Source organism: Sebastes fasciatus, chromosome 11 (assembly GCF_043250625.1).
Source record: "Sebastes fasciatus isolate fSebFas1 chromosome 11, fSebFas1.pri, whole genome shotgun sequence".
NCBI classification, from domain to species: domain Eukaryota; kingdom Metazoa; phylum Chordata; class Actinopteri; order Perciformes; family Sebastidae; genus Sebastes; species Sebastes fasciatus.
The window spans coordinates 7472530-7491509 of NC_133805.1; the positions used below are offsets into that span (position 1 = coordinate 7472530).

At 41.1% G+C, this 18980-nt stretch overlaps 2 protein-coding genes across 10 annotated transcripts in view; one reads left to right on the plus strand and one right to left on the minus strand.

Annotated features, from left to right (window-relative positions):
- ctnnd2b (catenin (cadherin-associated protein), delta 2b) overlaps positions 1 to 18980 on the minus strand; it is a 183703-nt gene that overhangs the window by 130541 nt on the left and 34182 nt on the right. The window contains exon 1 of one of the 9 annotated variants that reach the window (XM_074650253.1): positions 835 to 1035. The exons of the other annotated variants lie outside the window; for them this stretch is intronic. Coding sequence (XP_074506354.1) covers positions 835 to 849 — 15 coding nt within the window. The 5' untranslated portion in view covers positions 850 to 1035. Of the gene's footprint in view, positions 1 to 834; positions 1036 to 18980 lie in introns of those variants that run through there. 9 annotated transcript variants of the gene reach the window in all.
- Positions 1 to 18980, plus strand: part of toe1 (target of EGR1, exonuclease) — a 442640-nt gene that overhangs the window by 74538 nt on the left and 349122 nt on the right. The window lies entirely within an intron of this gene.

Here is an 18980-nt window from a genome sequence, read left to right on the forward strand (position 1 = left end):
TCACCTGGCTACATCAGGTGTACTGAGTTGGCTGTATTTACTGAGCTAATAATAAATCATTTTTGACATGGATAAAAATAACACCTATTTAGCAGTGAGTGGCCTGAGATCAATCATCACAGTGTTAAAGTATAGTGTGGAGCCAATCATCTGCAAGAAACACATGGATTATTTTAGTGTCTATGATCTCATTGCTTACAGGCTCATTTGGAAATAAGAGCTGTGATCCTTTGATGCAAACACAAACCAGCCCACTTGTTACGAAGCTACCAGAAAGCTGCAAAGCGTTCTATCACGCAGAGTTAAGAAACTGCACATCTCAAACGGACGCTGCATGCGAGGCTTTTCCTTGTGATTGGACTTTTTTTGCAATCAAATCAATCTAGCCACCCTCATCAGCTGATGACAGAGAGGAAAAACCGAGGAAAAAACAAAAAAACAACCTACTTGGAGGCAAAGCAAGATGAAGGGAAAGATGAAATGTTTCTCTTTGTTTGTTTGCTTGTTTGGCGCTCCTACGGCTGAGAGCACAGAGGCAGCAGAGTGGCTAAGCGAGCTGACTAACTAGCTGGATGGCGAGCCGTGAGAATTCAGTTGTAAGGCTTTCTCGAAAAACATCCAAACAAAAGCAATCTCTCCCTCCTTTTACCCCCCCTCCCTCTGCCACTCCGATCTCTTCTCACTCCGATTCAGGGCTGACAGGCAGACACCTGTTACTGCAGAGGAACGGAGAGAGACCATGATGGGATGTATTCTGGAAAATTAAGAGGCAGCGAAAAAGAATAAAAAGAGGGGAAAAGGAGGAAAAGAGGAATTGGACGTAGTGACACATACCTTCACATGGACCATACTTCACAGATAGACACAAAATCACATCAGTATCCCGCTTTTCTTTGCTCCCCTCTGGTCAAAAAGCAACAACAACGCTCCCTCTCCCTCCTCTAAACCCTCATCTGTCCCGGGTCAAACACAGCAAGTGATAGAGGGACAGAAAGAAAGAGAGACTCCAGTGTCACTTGAGCTGACTGCAACTCAGCCCCTCTCTCTCTCTCTCTCTCTCTCTGTCTCTGTCTCTATGTCTCTATGACTCTTTCTCTCTCCCTCCTCGGGGGCCATGAAACACACACACACACACACACACACACACACGGTGTTCACTGAGGCACAAAGGTCCCCATGGCAACGGAGCATTTAGAAGCCCCGTGGCATTATTTATGCAACGTCGCATCACAATGGGCCCTCCCACCGGCCGACCTCTGCCAAAAAAGCCCGCCGCTCGCCAGTCACTCTCGGCCTCTCTCTCTCTACCTCTCTCTCTCTCTCTCTGACCAGACCATCTGCACGTCTCCCTCTCCTCCTCCCGCCCCCCCCCTGCAGCCACCATCACTGAAAAGCAAGGGGTGGATTTAAGGAGAAGGGGCGAGGCGGCGGGAGACAGACAGAAGATGGAAGGGAGGCGAGATGGAGGGAGGCACACACACTGAAAACAGTAGACTCATGCCGACACACAAACACGCGCATGCCTATACACACTCGCAGGCCGTATCCACAAGCCTACACACACACACACACACACACACACACACACACACTGTGTGTTCTGCCTCGGTGAAATTCTACGGGCTGAAACGGGATTTAAGGCACATTAGTTGAAGTAAGTTCAAGCACACAAACAAACCTACACCTACACACATCCGTGGCCTGACAAGACTTTTTTGCAACTATTATTGGCTGCTATTATTTGCAAAGACTGACAATGTGAAAGCATGCAAAATGTTGTTATTCCTCTACCTTAGTAGGAAACTTTATCTAACATTATAATGTGCTGTAAGGGTCCAGTCCACAGACTGTATATAAAGATGGACGACATTACAGCTCCCAAAAAGTGAAGCCAAAACATCGTTATCGCCCCCTGGTGGCTGGCTGCAGTATAGGTCATATAGCCCGCCCCCTCCATGTTAGCGGATGGGACATGAGCCAAACTAAAAAGTCAAAGTACACGTGAAATAAAATTTTCCCAAAGATGGTTTCTGCTGTATGGTCAAGTTTGGTTTTAATTCGTTATTTGATGCTATAAAAAGGGGGTGAGACGTCATGATTGACAGCTGTGACATCAAAATCTGAAGAGGGCAGCTCTCGTATCCGGGATATTTTGGCTTCACTTTTGTACAGTGGGAGGAAATGAAGAAGCGACGTCCATCTATATATATACAGTCTATGATCCAGTCAGACCATCATTTATAACAGCCAACATTTAGAGTGAAATCAGTTCATTTCAATGGAACTGGAGTCTGTTGTGTCGAGTTCAACTTTTGGCAACTTCGACACAAGAATTTGAGCCACTGAAAGCAAACTGTCTTGATGTTGTCTTGAGAGAATGGAGAGCCAGAGAATCCAAAAGAGATGAAACCATCATATTAGCTGTTTTGCACAATCCGCTTTTATATAACCTCCCTCTGCCAAAGTATAAACTCCTCAAAAGGGATGGTTTCCAATCTGCAATCTGTCACTTATGAGCAAGCCAGCTAGCTTGGTGTACTATGGTGGCTGGCTAGTGCTAGCATGTCCCCGGCTAGCTAGGATGTTACAAGTCATCTCACCAGCTACAGATGTTCACCACCTCGCTCTTAAGATGGCACAAAGAACCTAATTATTAAAAAAAAAAATTAAATCAAAACCTTTACAGAATCATCAAACAAGTGAACATTAGTGAAGCTTCACATAAATAACAAGCATGCACACAACTGTCTCTTACCCAGATGCAATCACACTCCGAATCTGAACCCATGGCTTCCCAACAGGTGCCACAGTCGCTTCCTAAAGCACCAAGAAGCCCAGTGAAAAATGTCCCCAGCAACTGTCTAAAATGTTTTCTTTGTTTTTTTGCTTTCCTTTATCTGACGTGTCCACTTCCCACTCCCTGGATGCCACAGTCACACAACCAAACCAATCACGACATCCTGGCCAATTCATGCTGCACATGCAAAGCTCCAGCCTCCAGTCATTTCTTTATTCAAATTAGGATTGGTTCAGTTTACACGGCTGTTTGGCTGCCGACAGACTGAACGCAGGTTTAATCACACAGATAAATGGGCTATCAGCTGAGTGTTTGGCTAAAACTAGACAGATCGGCTCGATCAACTCAACGTTTCAGTCTGCAACTCCGAGTTTAAAAGCACAGGCTATAAATACACAGCAGCTTTCAGCATGCACAGTAGCCTACTATGAAGTATGGATTGTAGAAAGCTGATATACTGTATGTTGTCATATTTTGCTTGTATTCAGTAGCCTCTGCAACATATTACTATTAAAGGAGAACTCTCGGGAAGCTTCGTCAAGTCTGAGAGAATAACTCTGATAATTTCATCATCATCTCAGTTCAGGCTTGAAATCTACAAATTTGTACCAGAAAGTCTATGATATAAACTGGGGGCATGGATAGGCCTGTCACCATAACTACTTTTGTTGGACAATATATTGTCCCAGGTATAATTGCGTTAAACAATATTACATTTTAAGACAATTTTATGCCACTGATATAATGATACTATGATAGCATAATAATGCAAGTACACCCTTTAAAAAAGCAAAGGACTTTTAATTCTTAAGAATATTCAGACATTGGAATTGCACCACACAACCAAAACAATAAATAAAATGGGACTCGAAGGCTGTGTTAACAAAAATGTGCAATGTCTGCACAATACCCACGTCTTATAATGGTAGGGAAAACCCGGTTGCTTATTCTGGCATCATGAAATGTTGATGACAAATATTAAATGTGTTAATTGTGTAAACACAACGGGCAATATGGAGGTCAGCAAAAATAATTGAGGTCATTTTCATATATCATTCGATAAGTCGATAATGTAAAATATTAATGAGGTAATGTGCATATATTGTACAATAAGTAGATAGCGTAAAAATTATTGAGGTCACATCCATATATCGTACGATAAGTCGATAGCGTAAAAATTACTGAGGTCATGTCCATATATCGTACGATAAGTCGATAAAGTAATTATTGTGACAGACCTAGGCATGGAGTTTGAAAAATGTGGGCATTTACCACACCAAATGATGATATTAGTTGCATTATGGGTAATGTAGGAGCTAGTACTTCAGAAGTTTGACTCATACCAGAGACAAAAAATCTGGATATTATGAACAAAACAAACAGCTGTGTTTCATTGTATTCTTTCAGCGGGTAACGTCTGAACTTAATAAAGTAGACATTTGTGCCAAATTTGAAGAAATTCCCCCAGAGCGCTCCTAAGATATCGCGTTCATGAGAATAGGCCGAACGTAAGTATATACGTACGGACGGACGGTCGCCGGTGCAGAGGCATAAAAAGGGCTGGTCAATGGCTGACACATTGTGACTTTCATTCCCTAGTGTGGGTCAAGCTCCAAAGAGCCCTTAGTTTGTCATACTGCCTTTCTGTTAAAGAAGTTTTCGAGCCCAACAGAGATAACCCACGACATGACATCACCACGGGTTATTCTGTCTGACATGACAATGCACCTCTGGAGCCGCAGATGACAACAAGTAGCCGAGAAGGACCGTCATCTACATGTATGTGTAATGTTTCCTTTTAAGTCTTAACATTTTATCCAAACTATGTGTGTATTGTGATAGATTGCACAATGCTGTAGGAAATAAATGGAATCCAAAGAAAGTGATTGTAATTGTAATTTATGCATGAAAAATCACTGATATGGACCTCTCAGGTCTTACAATACAAATGAGTACGGCTTCATCATGTCAATCACACTGGCGGAAAAAAACACTTGGCTGTTATTCGCTTAACAGATTGGTGTACGTGCATGTGTGTGTGTGTGCGTGAGAGAGAGAGACAGAGAGAGAGAGAGTAATCATAGCTGGATAAGCAATTAAGTGAAAAGGACAACAATTAACTATGTCTTAATGAGCAGGTTCTACAATCAAGTGCTTGTCAACTGATTGCATTACTAAAGATTGGGCTCCAATCGGAGCCTATTAATGGAGACAGAGGGAAGACAGAGTGTGCAGCCACTAGCTTACAGGAACAGGCTGGCCCCTGAAAACCCCATTAAAGCAATTAGTAAAGTAAAATAAATGACTGTAGGACAGTGGTGGGCTGCATGGCGAGCAAAGTTGCAGTGTGTGTGTGTGTGTGTGTGTGTGTGTGTGTTCTAGCTGTAGCTGTCTCCCCCTCTCTCTCCAGTGTAAAGCGGTCTAATTGTGCCCCGTGGTGTCCGCCTGGCATTTACTTGTTTCAAAAGGGGCCCTGTTCAATGAGAAAATGTCACGGTGGCGGTATACCTAAGACCACTGCTGTCTGGAGCTATTGTTTTAGGACCGGAAAAAATTACTAGGTACATCCAGTCGGTAACAAAGTTGTCCCGGAGGCAGAGGGAAAGAAGCCAACACAAGAAGGTGGGGGAGTGATAGAAAGATAGAGACCAAGGGGAGCAGGGAAGTGAAATGAGATAAAAGGAAAAGAAAACTTCCTCTGACTGGAAAACAGCGAGGGCGAGGACAGATTCAAGGAGATTTAGCGCTCTCCGGATACCAAAACTACTTAAGTGTTCATCCCAAACCAGACAGATTTGTCTTGTTTCCCCCGATAACTCCGGCTCCAGATCCGGGTTTAATTCCTCTCCTCACCACAGTCTGTGTTTCCACCCCCCTGTGCAACAGCACTGACACTGGATTTAAGCACAGGGTTAGACATGACTTATGAGCAACTGTAAAATATGCAGAGCGCAGTGTCTTCTTTGTTGAGCTTATTGTGCTGCAAAATTTAAGAAAAAAATAAATGCTCACCCGGCATCAAGGTAAAATTGTTTATTCAAACTGCAGGGCGAATAAAAACCTCAAGGATGTTTAAAGCCCGGGGCCATGACACACGAGGTAGACATCTAATGGGAAAGACTTATCCAGAGTTTTCTCGACATTGTTGCTTTAATCACATTGAAACACCTTGTGGCCTTGTTATTTTTGTCTCGGTTTATTGCCTGTTGCCGGGAGGGTTGCCGATTGACATTCTGCTCCCCAAATGCCACATTATATCTGCAGGTGCTGTTTGGGAAAGAGGAAATATGAGCAGCTCAGCCCCAACAAAAGCTTACTGTCCTCAGAGGCTTTCACTGAATCGATTCAGGAACAAATGTAAGTACACAATTTAGGACTGAGAAAGGATCCTAACTGCTGTAGCTTTCTGTATTTGTGTTCTGGCGGACCTGTGGTAATCATCAGTCACAGCCCAGGTACGGGTCCAACTAAAAAGGCCACCTCTCGCTGAGCACGGCCCAAATAACCGGTTGTGTTCTTGCTCCACTTGTTTTATCGAAGATGCTTTGGGAGCTGACTTGAGTGAACTTGGGGTAGACCAGAATCCATGTACTGTATGTAAAGCTGAAATAACTAGTCAATTAACCGATTAGTCGATTGACAGACAATAATAGACGAGGAACTATTTTGATAAGCGATTCACCATTTGAGTCACGTTCCAAGCTGTTTCAGTTTTTCAAATGTGAGGATTTGCTGCTTGTTCAGCTCATTATATGTACATAATCGTGCCACAGTTTTAAGTAAGTTAAAAAGGTCATAATTCCATCTCTAATATCAATTCTATATTGCTTTGAAAACGTCTCCTTTAAACACCTGGATTTATTCAAGTTTCCACCAAAAACTACATTTTACAAGCTTACATTTGAACACATCATGATATAAGAATTAACCTTCGCCTAATACTCATTTTAACTGAAAGAGCTTGAAAACACCATAATGAATTCAATGCAACCTACGTTAACATTAGCTGGTCGCTCCGCAGGACTGTGCTGCCCACCGGCTGATGTTAACTAACTTTCCTCCTGCCGATTTTAACGCAGATTTGTGGTTCACAATGTAGCATTATCAGTGAAAAAATAGGGTGTGTCCCCCGGACGCGTCGATAGTGAGTTTACTGTGTAAAGAAAAAAGAGTACCGTCACATTTTTGACTTGGTACCGAAGTATTGGTTCTCGTGACATCCCTAGTCCCAATCACGAATTGAGCATGCTGTGTACTCCCATACTCGGGAGCTTGGAGTCCAAACATGGCATATTATGTATTGATAAACCATTCTAGTGTGCAGGGGTTGTGTTGATTTCATTACAATCTGTGACAGGCAGACAAGGTTGTAGAGAGCAGTGTTGGGCATTACGGTTGTTAATTTTGTTTTGTTACTTTTCTGCACAGATCGGCAGACCGCCTCCCCGCACCTTCACTTCCTGCTCCAAGCTAACGCGACCCACAGAGAGACCAAACTCATATCAAGGAATCCTCGAATCAAACTCACGGTAAGACGGCGAGCAAGTCGACCCCCACTTTGTCAAAGTAATAGAGCATTAGGATTAGTAACTATAATGTAACTACAGTACTGAATTTCAAATTGTAATCCCTTACAGTACTGAAAAAAGTATTTACATTACTGCAACATGTTACTAAATAATGCACTATTGCCCAACACCGTTGGAAAGTATTTCAAAGTCTATCCTTTGAAGTCATAACTGATGTCATACTAAAATGATATAAATCCATGTTATATTTGTGTATTTGCAGAAAAGGCATGTTTAAACCCAACACAATAAGCTGCTGCTTTACAAGGATCAACAAAAAGTCAAGAAAAAAAAACATTATTCATGCTGGAACTTTTTGTGTGCACATCTTTTTCAAAAACGTCAAAGAAATGAGTCTACCACAGAGGCTACACTTTGATCAAGGATGGCTATTAATATGCACTTTTTGTAAATATGTGAGAGATAAGCTTTTGCTTTAAACAATGTGAGATAAGAGAGAAGATCAAGAAGAGCTAGAGACAGGCTGCTGATTTAGCTCTGCAGAAACATTCTCCAGAAAGTTTTAGTCTCTTTTCTGTCAGTCAGCTTCTAACGTACATGCTCTTTGCTCTGTTGCTGCTGCTTTCTGCACTGTCCTGATCCACTTGTATGACTGGCTGTCTGAAAGGCTGCTCCAGCTCGTAAACGTTAATGCAAATCAGCATTTATTGTCTCGCAGTCTCGGCAGAGAAGGGCACCTCGGCAGTGCCCAGGAGGTGAACTGGCACCTCTCCAGCTACCAGTTCAAACTCCGTACTCAGTCGGTCCCTCCGGGTCCAAAGCCAAGTCCCCACGGACTGAGCTACTGCCCTCTAAAATTGGTTGCTCAATAGAGTACTACAGAGAAGAGTCCTAAAGCATGCGGCCGTGGTGTAGTTCTTTTATAGCCTAATGTTAGCTTTTTACTTCTGGCGATTACATTTACGCTTCAAAAATCATAAAAGTGGTGTATTTGTGAAGATTATCTTGCTGAACAAAACGTGTAAGTATCATAAACGTGTGTTTGCCACAGAGCATATTTTCTGCGATAATCCAAAACCCAATGGAAAAATCCCATCGGCTGTTTGTCGAGGGAACCAGGATGATGCTAACTTGGCCTGGTTGGCCTACAAAAATACATCATCCCTGGAACACTCTATTGTACCGTGATTGGTTGCTCAATACCATGCTTCAATCCACATCAAGCTGGCCACTTTAATGTGTTAAAGGGGACATATCATACTCATATTTTGGGTTTCTACTACAACATGTTTACATGCTTTAATGTTCAAAAAAACTATTTTTCTCACACTGTCTGGCTGAATATACCTGTATTCAGCCTCTATCTGAAACGCTTCGTTTTAGTGCCTGTCTCTTCAAAAAACCCAGTCTGCTCTGATAGAATTGCGAGAAAAATCTGGTGCACCTTTGCAAAGGTAGTTCTCAAACTGTGGGCGATATATTCTAATGAGCCTGCATGTGACATAGGAAGGGGAGCCGAATCTGAATCACATGTTTTCTGATCTAGACAGCCCAAAAAAACTGACTGGGATGTCTTATTTCAAAGTCTGTGGGTTGGCAGGCACTCCAGAGACCCAAATGGATGAGCACAAGCACTGAAAAAGCAAGTTTTTTAAAGATATGTCCCAATATACCATTAGTTAATGATGGAAAATCCTCAGTAAAAGCACCACCTGGTGGTGTGACCACTATGGCCTTCACAAGGGTTAGGGGCAAATATCCTATAGGTAACTACAAGATATAGGGAGATACTGTAAAACAGATAAAGAAAACAGGGAAATCACATGAAGTAGAGTACATGAAAAACACATGAATTTGAAAGGTGCAGTAATTCACTTTATCAAATGAATTATAACTAATAAAGATGAAGACCATAGTGTTTGCAATGTGCCAGCTTGCAAGGTCCAGTCACACAAGAAAAGGTGCAAGCTTTTAAATATTAATGATTGGAAAAAAAATATATATTTTTCCACTGTTGGTATGAAAGTATTGAACATTTTGTGTTGCTGTTGAAGTTCTGAGTCGTCTGGAGACATTGTTATAAGACAAACGTATAGTTTTGAGAATGAAATCTGACAAAACTCGCAACTCAGAAAGAGTATTGCCTTAATGATACGCCAAAGACACATTCAACTACAATCTTTGAGTTTTTCTGTATCTGTGGAAGGAAGGAGGGGTTGAAACATGTGTTGATGGAAAGAACTCCTCAGTGCTCACTCATGCATGAGCTGAAATCCTGGCTCGGGCTACGTCGAGAGCATCTGTCTCTTTCTTCATTTGCCTGTAATAAAATAATCAACATGTACCGCTAGACTTATGCTCATCGACTATAAAGTATATGGTATCTTTTCCTTTGGAGTGTCAAACCGTCTGCTCAGCTCTCTTCATCATAGAACTCGCAGGGCTCGACTCAAAGTCAAGCGCTGGACTCGACTCTGCAACCCGATGGAGACTCACACACACACACACACACACACACACACACACACACACACACACACACACACACACACACACACACACACACACACTCTATCTCAGTCTCACTTTGTCTGTCAATCCCCAGTCAACCTTTTTTTTTCTTGCCGTGGCAGGTAGCCGAGAGAGAGAGCCGACAATGAGGCTGAGCTGCCAAATGTCAGAAACCGCTGGCCCTCCCTGAGCCCTACCACAATGCACTGCTTTGCCTCCCCTGTCACTGCTTTCCAGGTCGAGCTGCAGACATACATCTAACAGCCATAAAAGTGACACTCTGAAACGGGAAAAAAAACATACATGCATGGAAATATTCCCTCTCTATTATCTATTTTATATTGAGTGAACTTGGGGTAGACAAGAATCCATGCATGTAGAGCTGAAACTAGTCAATTAACCTATTAGTCAATTGACAGACAATTAATAGGCAAGGAACTATTTTGATAATCGATTCACCATTTGAGTCAGGTTCCAAGCTGTTTCAGTTTTCAAATGTGAGGATTTGCTGCTTGTTCAGCTCATTATATGTACATAATCATGCCACAGTTTTAAGTAAGTTAAACAGGTCATAATTCCATCTCTAATATCTATTTTATATTGCTGTGAAATCATCTCGTCAAAGTCTCTCGCCAAAAACTCAATTTTACAAGATTACATTTGAACACATCACGTAAGAATTTACCTTTGTCCACAACTCATTTTTACTGAAAAGAGCCTGAACATATAATCTAAATCGGAAAAAACGAGTACCGTCACGTTTTCAGAATTTTAGCATCTACTTGATATTGAAATACTGGTTCTCGTAACATCCCTAGGCTACATGACACAACACTGTGTACGCTTCTATTCATGCAGGAGCCGCAGGTGAAAAATGTCTAGTAGTGTCAAAAAGAAGAAAAGTGGACACAGAGTGTCGGGTTTTCAAAGAAAAATGGAAACCATGCGCTTGGGGGATAACAGCACATTCCTGTGGTCAAGGAATATAATATTCGGTGCCACTATCAAGACTCAACATGGCGGAAAGTAAAAGAACTTGCGAGGACAACTGAGAACAGAGAAGATAAATTAATTGTTGGCAGCGTTTAGAAAACAGAAGTCTGTTTTTAGTTGTAGCCGAGAGATCAGCGAGACATCTCAGGCTGCTCATCATCTGTTTTGTAAATGGCTTGTTCATTAATTGTGAACGTTTTCAGAAGGTACTTGTATTTCTTTACACTAAAAGAAAGGGATGTTATTTAGAGGTTATTATGCAGTGGTTTTACTGAGATCAAACTGGGCTGTATGTGGCCCGTGAACTAAAATGAGTTTGACACCCCTGGTCTAATCAGTATGGACGCACATGTACATATAAATAAAACAGACACATATTCACACAAAAACACAAATACAGCGGCGTTGCATAGGTCAAATAAGACATACTGCCCTATTTGTGCTATGATGCTCTGGCCTGGAGTCTTCCTTCAGCTGGAAATAACAAAAAGTAAAAGGCTTTCTGAAATGCCACAGAGAGCCAGAGAGAGAGAGAGAAAGGGGGGAGAAGACAAAGCGTGAGCACACACGATTCCTCCCAAAAACCCTCCCCTGCCTCCTCCTCCCTTAAATATTCTACTTTTTCTTTTTCTGCATGCCCCCTTGCATACGAAGTAAAACAAAATAAATATTTGATCCACTTTGAAACCACTTCTTATGAATATCTAACTCTGTTGAGAACTATATTTGGGAACTTAATGAGGTAGCCGATGCTAAACAAATCTTAATTAATCCTTAATAAACAAATGAAGAGAGCAGCAGCGGGAGTGGGAGGAAAGGCTGATGATAACATCCTTTATCATCGCAGGGCCGCTGTAAGCAAACACCAATAAAAGAACCTAATGAATCATCCGAGAGTGAGTACAATTACCACAAGGCTGATTGTTGTCAAAAAAGCTATTAATACTGTGTTTTTATCATCTCACATATCATAACACCACTCATGAATGAGTGTTACTACTGTAGTTTTGACTAGTGCGTCAAAAATGGAGAGTGTGCACAGCCTCTAAATATGTGAATAAAATGTGATCAATTAAAAGGATGACAGAGGTAACACTTCATCAGTATTTATATAATAATTAGGGTTGTCAATTGATTAAAATAGCTAATCGCAATTAATTGCATATTTTTAATCTGTTCAAAATGTACCTTAGAGGGAGATTTTTCAAGTATTTAATACTCTTATCAACATGGGAGTGGATAAATATGATTGCTTTGTGCAAATGTATGTATATATTTATTATTGGAAATCAATTAACAACACAAAACAATGACAAATATTGTCCAGAAACCCTCACAGGTACTGCATTTAGCATACAAAATATGCTCAAATCATAACATGGCAAACTGCAGCCCAACAGGTAACGACAGCTGTCAGTGTGTCAGTGTGCTGACTTGACTATGACTTGCCCCAAAACTGCATGTGATTATCATAAAGAGGGCATGTCTGTAAAGGGGAGAATCGTGGGTACCCATAGAACCCATTTTCATTCACATATCTTGAGGTCAGAGATCAAAAGACCCCTTTGAAAATGGCCATGCCAGTTTTTCATCGCCAAAATTTAGCGCAGGTTTGGAGCGTTATTTAGCCTCCTTCGCGACGAGCCAGTATGACATGGTACCAATGGAATCCTTAGCTCTTTTAGTTTCATATGATGCTTGTATCTTTACTCTAGCTTTAAAACTAAGCCCGCTACAACCTCCAGATTATTGATTATTGATCTATTATTATCGCGTTAACTTTGACAGCCCTGAAAGAGAAGCTCTGAGACAAGTTTAATTAGGCGTACAGGGAAAATACAGGTATAATTTCAAATCCGCCTGGTATAAACTGCATTCATTTTGGATTCATACGAGTTGTAGGTCAGACCTGAGTGAAAATGTTTCCTGCTGCACTGCCAATTAGTGAACAGTTCCACAGAGCACCATGATTCACATTAATTACCAGGCTGCAGAAACACCACATTCACATTTGATAACCATTAGAAAGCCTCTGTGATACATTTTCTTCTTTGTGTTGTGTGTTGTTGTTTTTTTGGCTTGAGTTTTCTCCCATACGTTTGCCAACTTTCCATCTTTGCATCCTTGAATTGCATCGTCATGTTTAATGCATTATTATGTTTTCTTCTCTGATGAGGCAGTGAATGCAGCACGTCTCTTTTCTATCTGACGTTTGACTTGTGTCGCACCGTTGTTGTTGCTTGTTAATGGAAACGAAGGTTGACGCAGTAATGTAATGGGCTTTCCAGTTCTGGAATAAAGAGAACAAAAAAGGACACATGGTTGCTCTCTCTAATGAGGACCGCGATAAGCTTTTACCTTCGTTGAGGGTTTATTCTGACGAATTGTAATTGTGTGTCAGGTTTGGTTGACTGCAGTCTTGTATTTGTCAAGTAGAACTATCTAACAATGAAAGTCACAATGGGGGATATTTCCCACTGCCTACTGCAAATTATCATCGGGACCAAAATTTTTACAATTTTACAATTTTTTCAATTTACTGACTCAAATAGCTGAATCGGGTATCGGTGACAATGGGGCCGATTTATTCAATTTAATTTTATGTTTATAAATAATATACATTATATATTGGGATTTTAATTCCTGTAGTTTTCCTGTAAGTTTCGACCAATTGGTTTTTACACTTGAATTGTAATTCATGTTAATTTTTTTACCAAGTTGCTGGTATACGATTTATTATTTTAATAATAAATAACAATTCAATACATTTATTCTATGTATTTATTTGTTACATTTTGATTTACAAAGATAAGAAAGCAATGTTTAATTTGAGCCAATGTTGCCTTAAATATAAAAAGAATGATCCCAGCCACTTCCACACAGTGAGACATACAGCTTATTAATTAAACACCGGTATCGGATCAGTACTCGGTATCGGCTGATACCCATCGCTATCAGTATCTGGACTGAAAAAAATCGGATCGGTGCATCTCTACAATGTTTACTGAAGTAATAAATAAAGTGAGATGTAGGCTCATTTTCTCATAGACTTCTATACAATCAGACTTCTTTTTGCAACCAGAGTCGTCGCCCCCTGCTGGCTGTTAGAAAGAATGCAAGTCTAAGGCACTTCAGCATTGGCTTCACTTCTCAGAGTCCGGAGGTAGCCCACTGCTCCAGATAAATAAAATTTCAGATGCAGTTCCCTCTGCTTCAGTTGTTGTGAGCGATGTTAGATCAGGTGCAGCCGGCTATTTACACATTTATATTTCCTCCTCCTCTAAATAAGAACATCATACATATTGCATGAGCCAAAACACACACTATTTAGCTATTCAGTCTTTCTTACATTTACTGGCACAAAACTTTGGTACGATCAAATGCAACTGGAATGTTTAGCACCAATAGGGCACCAATGGAAGTTTTGAAAATAATTAATATCTAAAACAAAATGAATGATTATGTTTTGAACTGCTGTAGGTCCTGCTGATAGAATAAACCCCTTTTGAGGATTATTTGAAACACACATTCATTCAACATCTTGATATTTCAGAACCGACTGGGTTGTCAAATGTTACCAGCATGCTGCAAGTAAAAAAGACAGCTAATCAATACCCTGTGCCACTTTCACTTTGTCTGTCATTCAACGAGACAATATGTCAGATTTTCCAAATAGGCACATCTCACATTGGAATGAAACTCTTTCAGGGCTGGCACTTCACACTGCGACAGCAGAGATGATGAACGATACGAGGACAAAAGCTGACAGATGTGATAAATACAACGTCGAATGGCTAATCAATCTCATGTGGGTAGAAGGAAACGGAGGGAAAACAGCAGCAGGGATCTCCTGGTGTGAGTCAGCAGAGGCAAAAGGGTCTGATTGGCAGCGGGTACGCGAGTGTGTGTGTGTCTGCAGACCGCATGCGTGCACGTCTGTATATCCAAGTGTGTGTGTGTGAAGCCTTTTCTTGGTCTCTCATGCCTGACCTTGTCTTTATGAACCGGAGCTGTGTGTGTGTTGCCAGGAAAACACATCCCTGTTTCCTGGTTACAAACGCTGGCAAAAGCCCAAACATATTGAAAAAACTACACACTGCAAAAAACAAGTATGAAAGGAAGTGACAAATGACTGGCTTAAAAAATAATAATAATAACTTCACCATGGTGAAGGAGCATGAAATATAGCCACTCCAGGAAGAAGAGAGAGTGAGCAACTATCCATTCATCTTCAAATAGCTGACACTCCTTCCTCCTCCTTCACTCTTCTCTTCTCCAAGCCTTTTTTCCTTTTACACATTCTCATCAGAAGGCCATTACCACGCCCTAGATCATCCGTGTGTGTGCACATGACCTGTGAGTGTGTGTATGTGTCCTAGTCCACATGACCTACTTAGACTAGGAATGGACCTCGAGAAAATTGTAGTAACTGAGAGAGGGGATTCAGTCTAAAACATGCAGAATCCATTATTTTTCACTCTCAGCAGTTTTCACCGGCTATATTTAGCATCTGCATTCCAGAGTACATCTTATAGTACTCAAAGACATATACACAGTGTCCACAGTATCAAGTATCCTCTCACACTGTGCATCCACCCACACACACTGCATGCAAAAATAATATACACGCAGCCACAAGCACGTCTTCTCAGACCAGACAGAGCCAACTTTCTTATAGCACTGCTATCCACTGTGTCATTAAAACATCATTCCATCAATTTAACGCTGTATTCAACAGTCAGACTCATGAGGGACAGTTAAAAGGTTAAACATCTATGCAGCGGAACCAGAGATATCGTCTTTTTTTATTCCACACATTCTTCTTCCTTGTCAAAATCGCCTACATTACCCACAATACAATGGTCAGTGGTCGGAGTTTCGGGTGCTAATGTAGCCTCGAGCTGCTAGCCTCAAGCAGAGATGAGCAGCGGGGCTACAGAGGTCTGGTAAACTCACTTCTTTCTTAATCCACACCCTCAGATTTTTTTTTTTTCATTTTCAAAATTGTAGGCTTCAGCACCAACTGACGCTGACTCAAGTGACATCATTTGAGGCAAGACTTCACGCAGCAACTTTAGGGCGCTTTTAACCCGCTTCAATCAACCTCTGGTGCAGTTCGTTTGGGCGGTTGTGAAACTCCGGTGCGGACCAAAACAACCGGTCCGAGACTGCTTGAGATGGTCTTATTTCCAAGCGAACCAAAACGCAGGCGGCCTGTGCAGGCATTTGTTGACTTCTGTTGAAGTCCGATGTCTGCTTGACATCTGGCCCAAGAGAACATGAACCCTGAACAGAATATGCTAAATAAAGTCCGCAAAAACAGTGAGGAGACTGGAGAAGGGATTCATGCACAGTCATTCAGTGCCGAGTCTGTCTAAAGTGAAAAAACTTTGATAGCTTCAGAGTTCGCTATTCCCCGCATTAAAGTGGCAGCTCTCGAGAAGAAAAAGATGAATTAGCTCCGTACACACCCCTCAGCAACAATTTTTTTTCTGCTTTGATTTGTGCACTGTGAAACCAAGCCAGACTAAATAGAAAATGAACCAAAAGTATCAATATAACTAGGATTTGGACTAACGGACTACGGCTTGTGAAAGCGCCCTTAGAGCAGAGGTAAAAAAAAAAAAAAGCTGGCCTGAGGGGCCAAAACTGGCCCGCCTGAGGGTCCAATCCGTCCCACTAGATGACTTTGCAAAGTGTAAAAATTGTAGAGAAGTTATTAATTCGAACTTTTCAATAAAATGCACTTCTATTCCTATTTGTCCATTGGGGGTTGCGATGTCCTAATAAGAGTAGCAGTCCTTATGCTGGATACACTATTAGAGATCCTGCGTGCTTATGTACTGGCTACCACTAGGTATGTCACAATACCAGAAATTTAGGAGTCGATACCAATACCAGTGAAATTCCATGATTCTCGATACCATGGTAAAAGACAAAAGCATACACTCAAAACATCCACTCGTTTATTACCGTTTGCATTACCGTACGCTACTATTCATGCGGGAGCTGCAGTTGAAAAATGTCTAGGACAAAGAGTGTCAATGGACCAGTTCCTATTTCTTTACAGAGGTAAATGGGAAGCCAGTGTGCTTGGTGTGTTCACAGCACCTTTCAGTGCTCAAGGAATATCAGACTCACCATGACTCAAAATACTTGCAAGGACAACTGAGAACGGAGAAGACAAATTAATTATTGGCAGAGTTTAGGAAACAGAAGTCTGTTTTTAGTCGTAGCCGAGAGATCAGCATCACATCTCAGGCTGTTCATTATCTGCTTTGTAAATGGCTTGTTCATTAATTATGAACGTGTTCAGAATGTACTTCTTTACACTAAAAGAAAGGGAACATTTGGAGGAGTTTGGAGGTTATTTATAGGTTCTTATGCAATGGTTTTACTGAGATCAAATTGGGCTGTATGTGGCCCATGAACTAAAAGACGCTCAGACAGCTCTGCTTTAGAGTGTCAACAGGCTTCATACAACTTGTTTCACTTATTCAGTAAGTAGTAATCCCCAACACCTGTAAACAGACTTTGATGTGTACAATCAGTGGAATTCTGCTTTAAGTTTAAATACAAAATAAGATCTCACACTAACATCACATTTACAGTAATCTGTTCTATATTTGCTGTATGTTGATTGGTACTTATCCTATGGGAGAGTAAGCTGATTGAATATAGTTTTGAAATACACTGGTGGTGTGGCTCTCGGGGTGGCAAAGGGGATCCAACAGTCCATCTGTTCAATATTTTGGTCCAGATTAAAATATTTGGACAACTTCAGGATGGATTAACATTAAATTTGGCAGAGACATATATGGTCGTCAGAGGCTTAACCCCTAATGACTTCGATGGTCCCCTTAATTTTCTATCTAGCACCACCAGCAGCCGGTCCAAATTTCCACTTCATGACAGGATGCCTCTAAAACTAATGATCCAATTCTCATTATCATCTCCATTTTTCATCCAATCTCACAATTTTGTGTCCTGGTATGCGTTGAACTTTGCCACCAAAAGAGGCTGTTAGCGTTGCTGTAGACTTCTAATCTTGGATTTGAGCATATACAAGATTTAATCGTCTGCAAAACAGTGAATCCAACACTAAAAATAATGCAGCAGTGATGATATTATGACTGTTTGTGAAACGTAAGCATACATAGAACCCATTTTTACCCCTTTGAAAATGTCTGCCAGTTTTTCCCTGCCCAAATTTAGCGCAAGTTCAGAGTGTTATTTAACCTCCTTTGCGACAATATAGTATGACATTGGTACCAATGGATTCCTTAGGTTTTCTAGTTTCATATGATACCGGTAACTTCACTTTAGCTTTAAAACTGAGCCCGCTATAACCTCCGAAAGATTGACTGCGTTGACGCGATAATAACGTGTTAACTTTGACTGCCCTAAATTGAACCCATCATGATAGCGATATAATTTACCTTCGCCTAATTCAAATTTTTACTCAGCAGAGATTAAATGCACCATACAAACGCATAATGTAACCCAATGTAAAATCCATTAACGTTAGCTGTTAGGTGTCTTATTTACATGAGAAAAGTTTGCTTTTAGGGATTTCTGACAGGTTAAGGAAACAAACCTTCTTGGTTTTGTTTAAGAAACAATCATGGTTTGGCTTGAAATAAACCCGTTCTGGCAGAAAGTCCTGAAGGCAAACTTCTCCAGTGTACGGACTGCGCTGCCCACAATTTGCTAACAGCTAACAGCTAACGTTAACTAGCTCTCATGCCGATTTCAACACAAATTTGTTGTTCACAATGAAGCGTCCCGCTATGGGTGCATTCGTAAATAGTCACTCCGAGCAAAAGTGCGCTCTCTAGCACAAACTGGACTTTGTCAATTCGGACAGTATGAGTCTAAACAGTAATGTAATGGAAGACATCTAGCAGATGGACATATCAAGACACATTCCTGCAGAGTCATGAATATTCTAACCTTCATAAATACATAATAAGCATAAAACACAAAGTCTATCTCTAAAGCTTCATGTTAGATTTACTGAAGGAAAGAAATCAAGGCGTGGGCTTTGTCTTGTCCCTTCACTGCTCTGCCATGCACCATGTCTCCAACAAAGCTGCTCAGACTTTGACAAAATGAAGCGAAATGATGCATCCCACCACATTAGAGCAGTT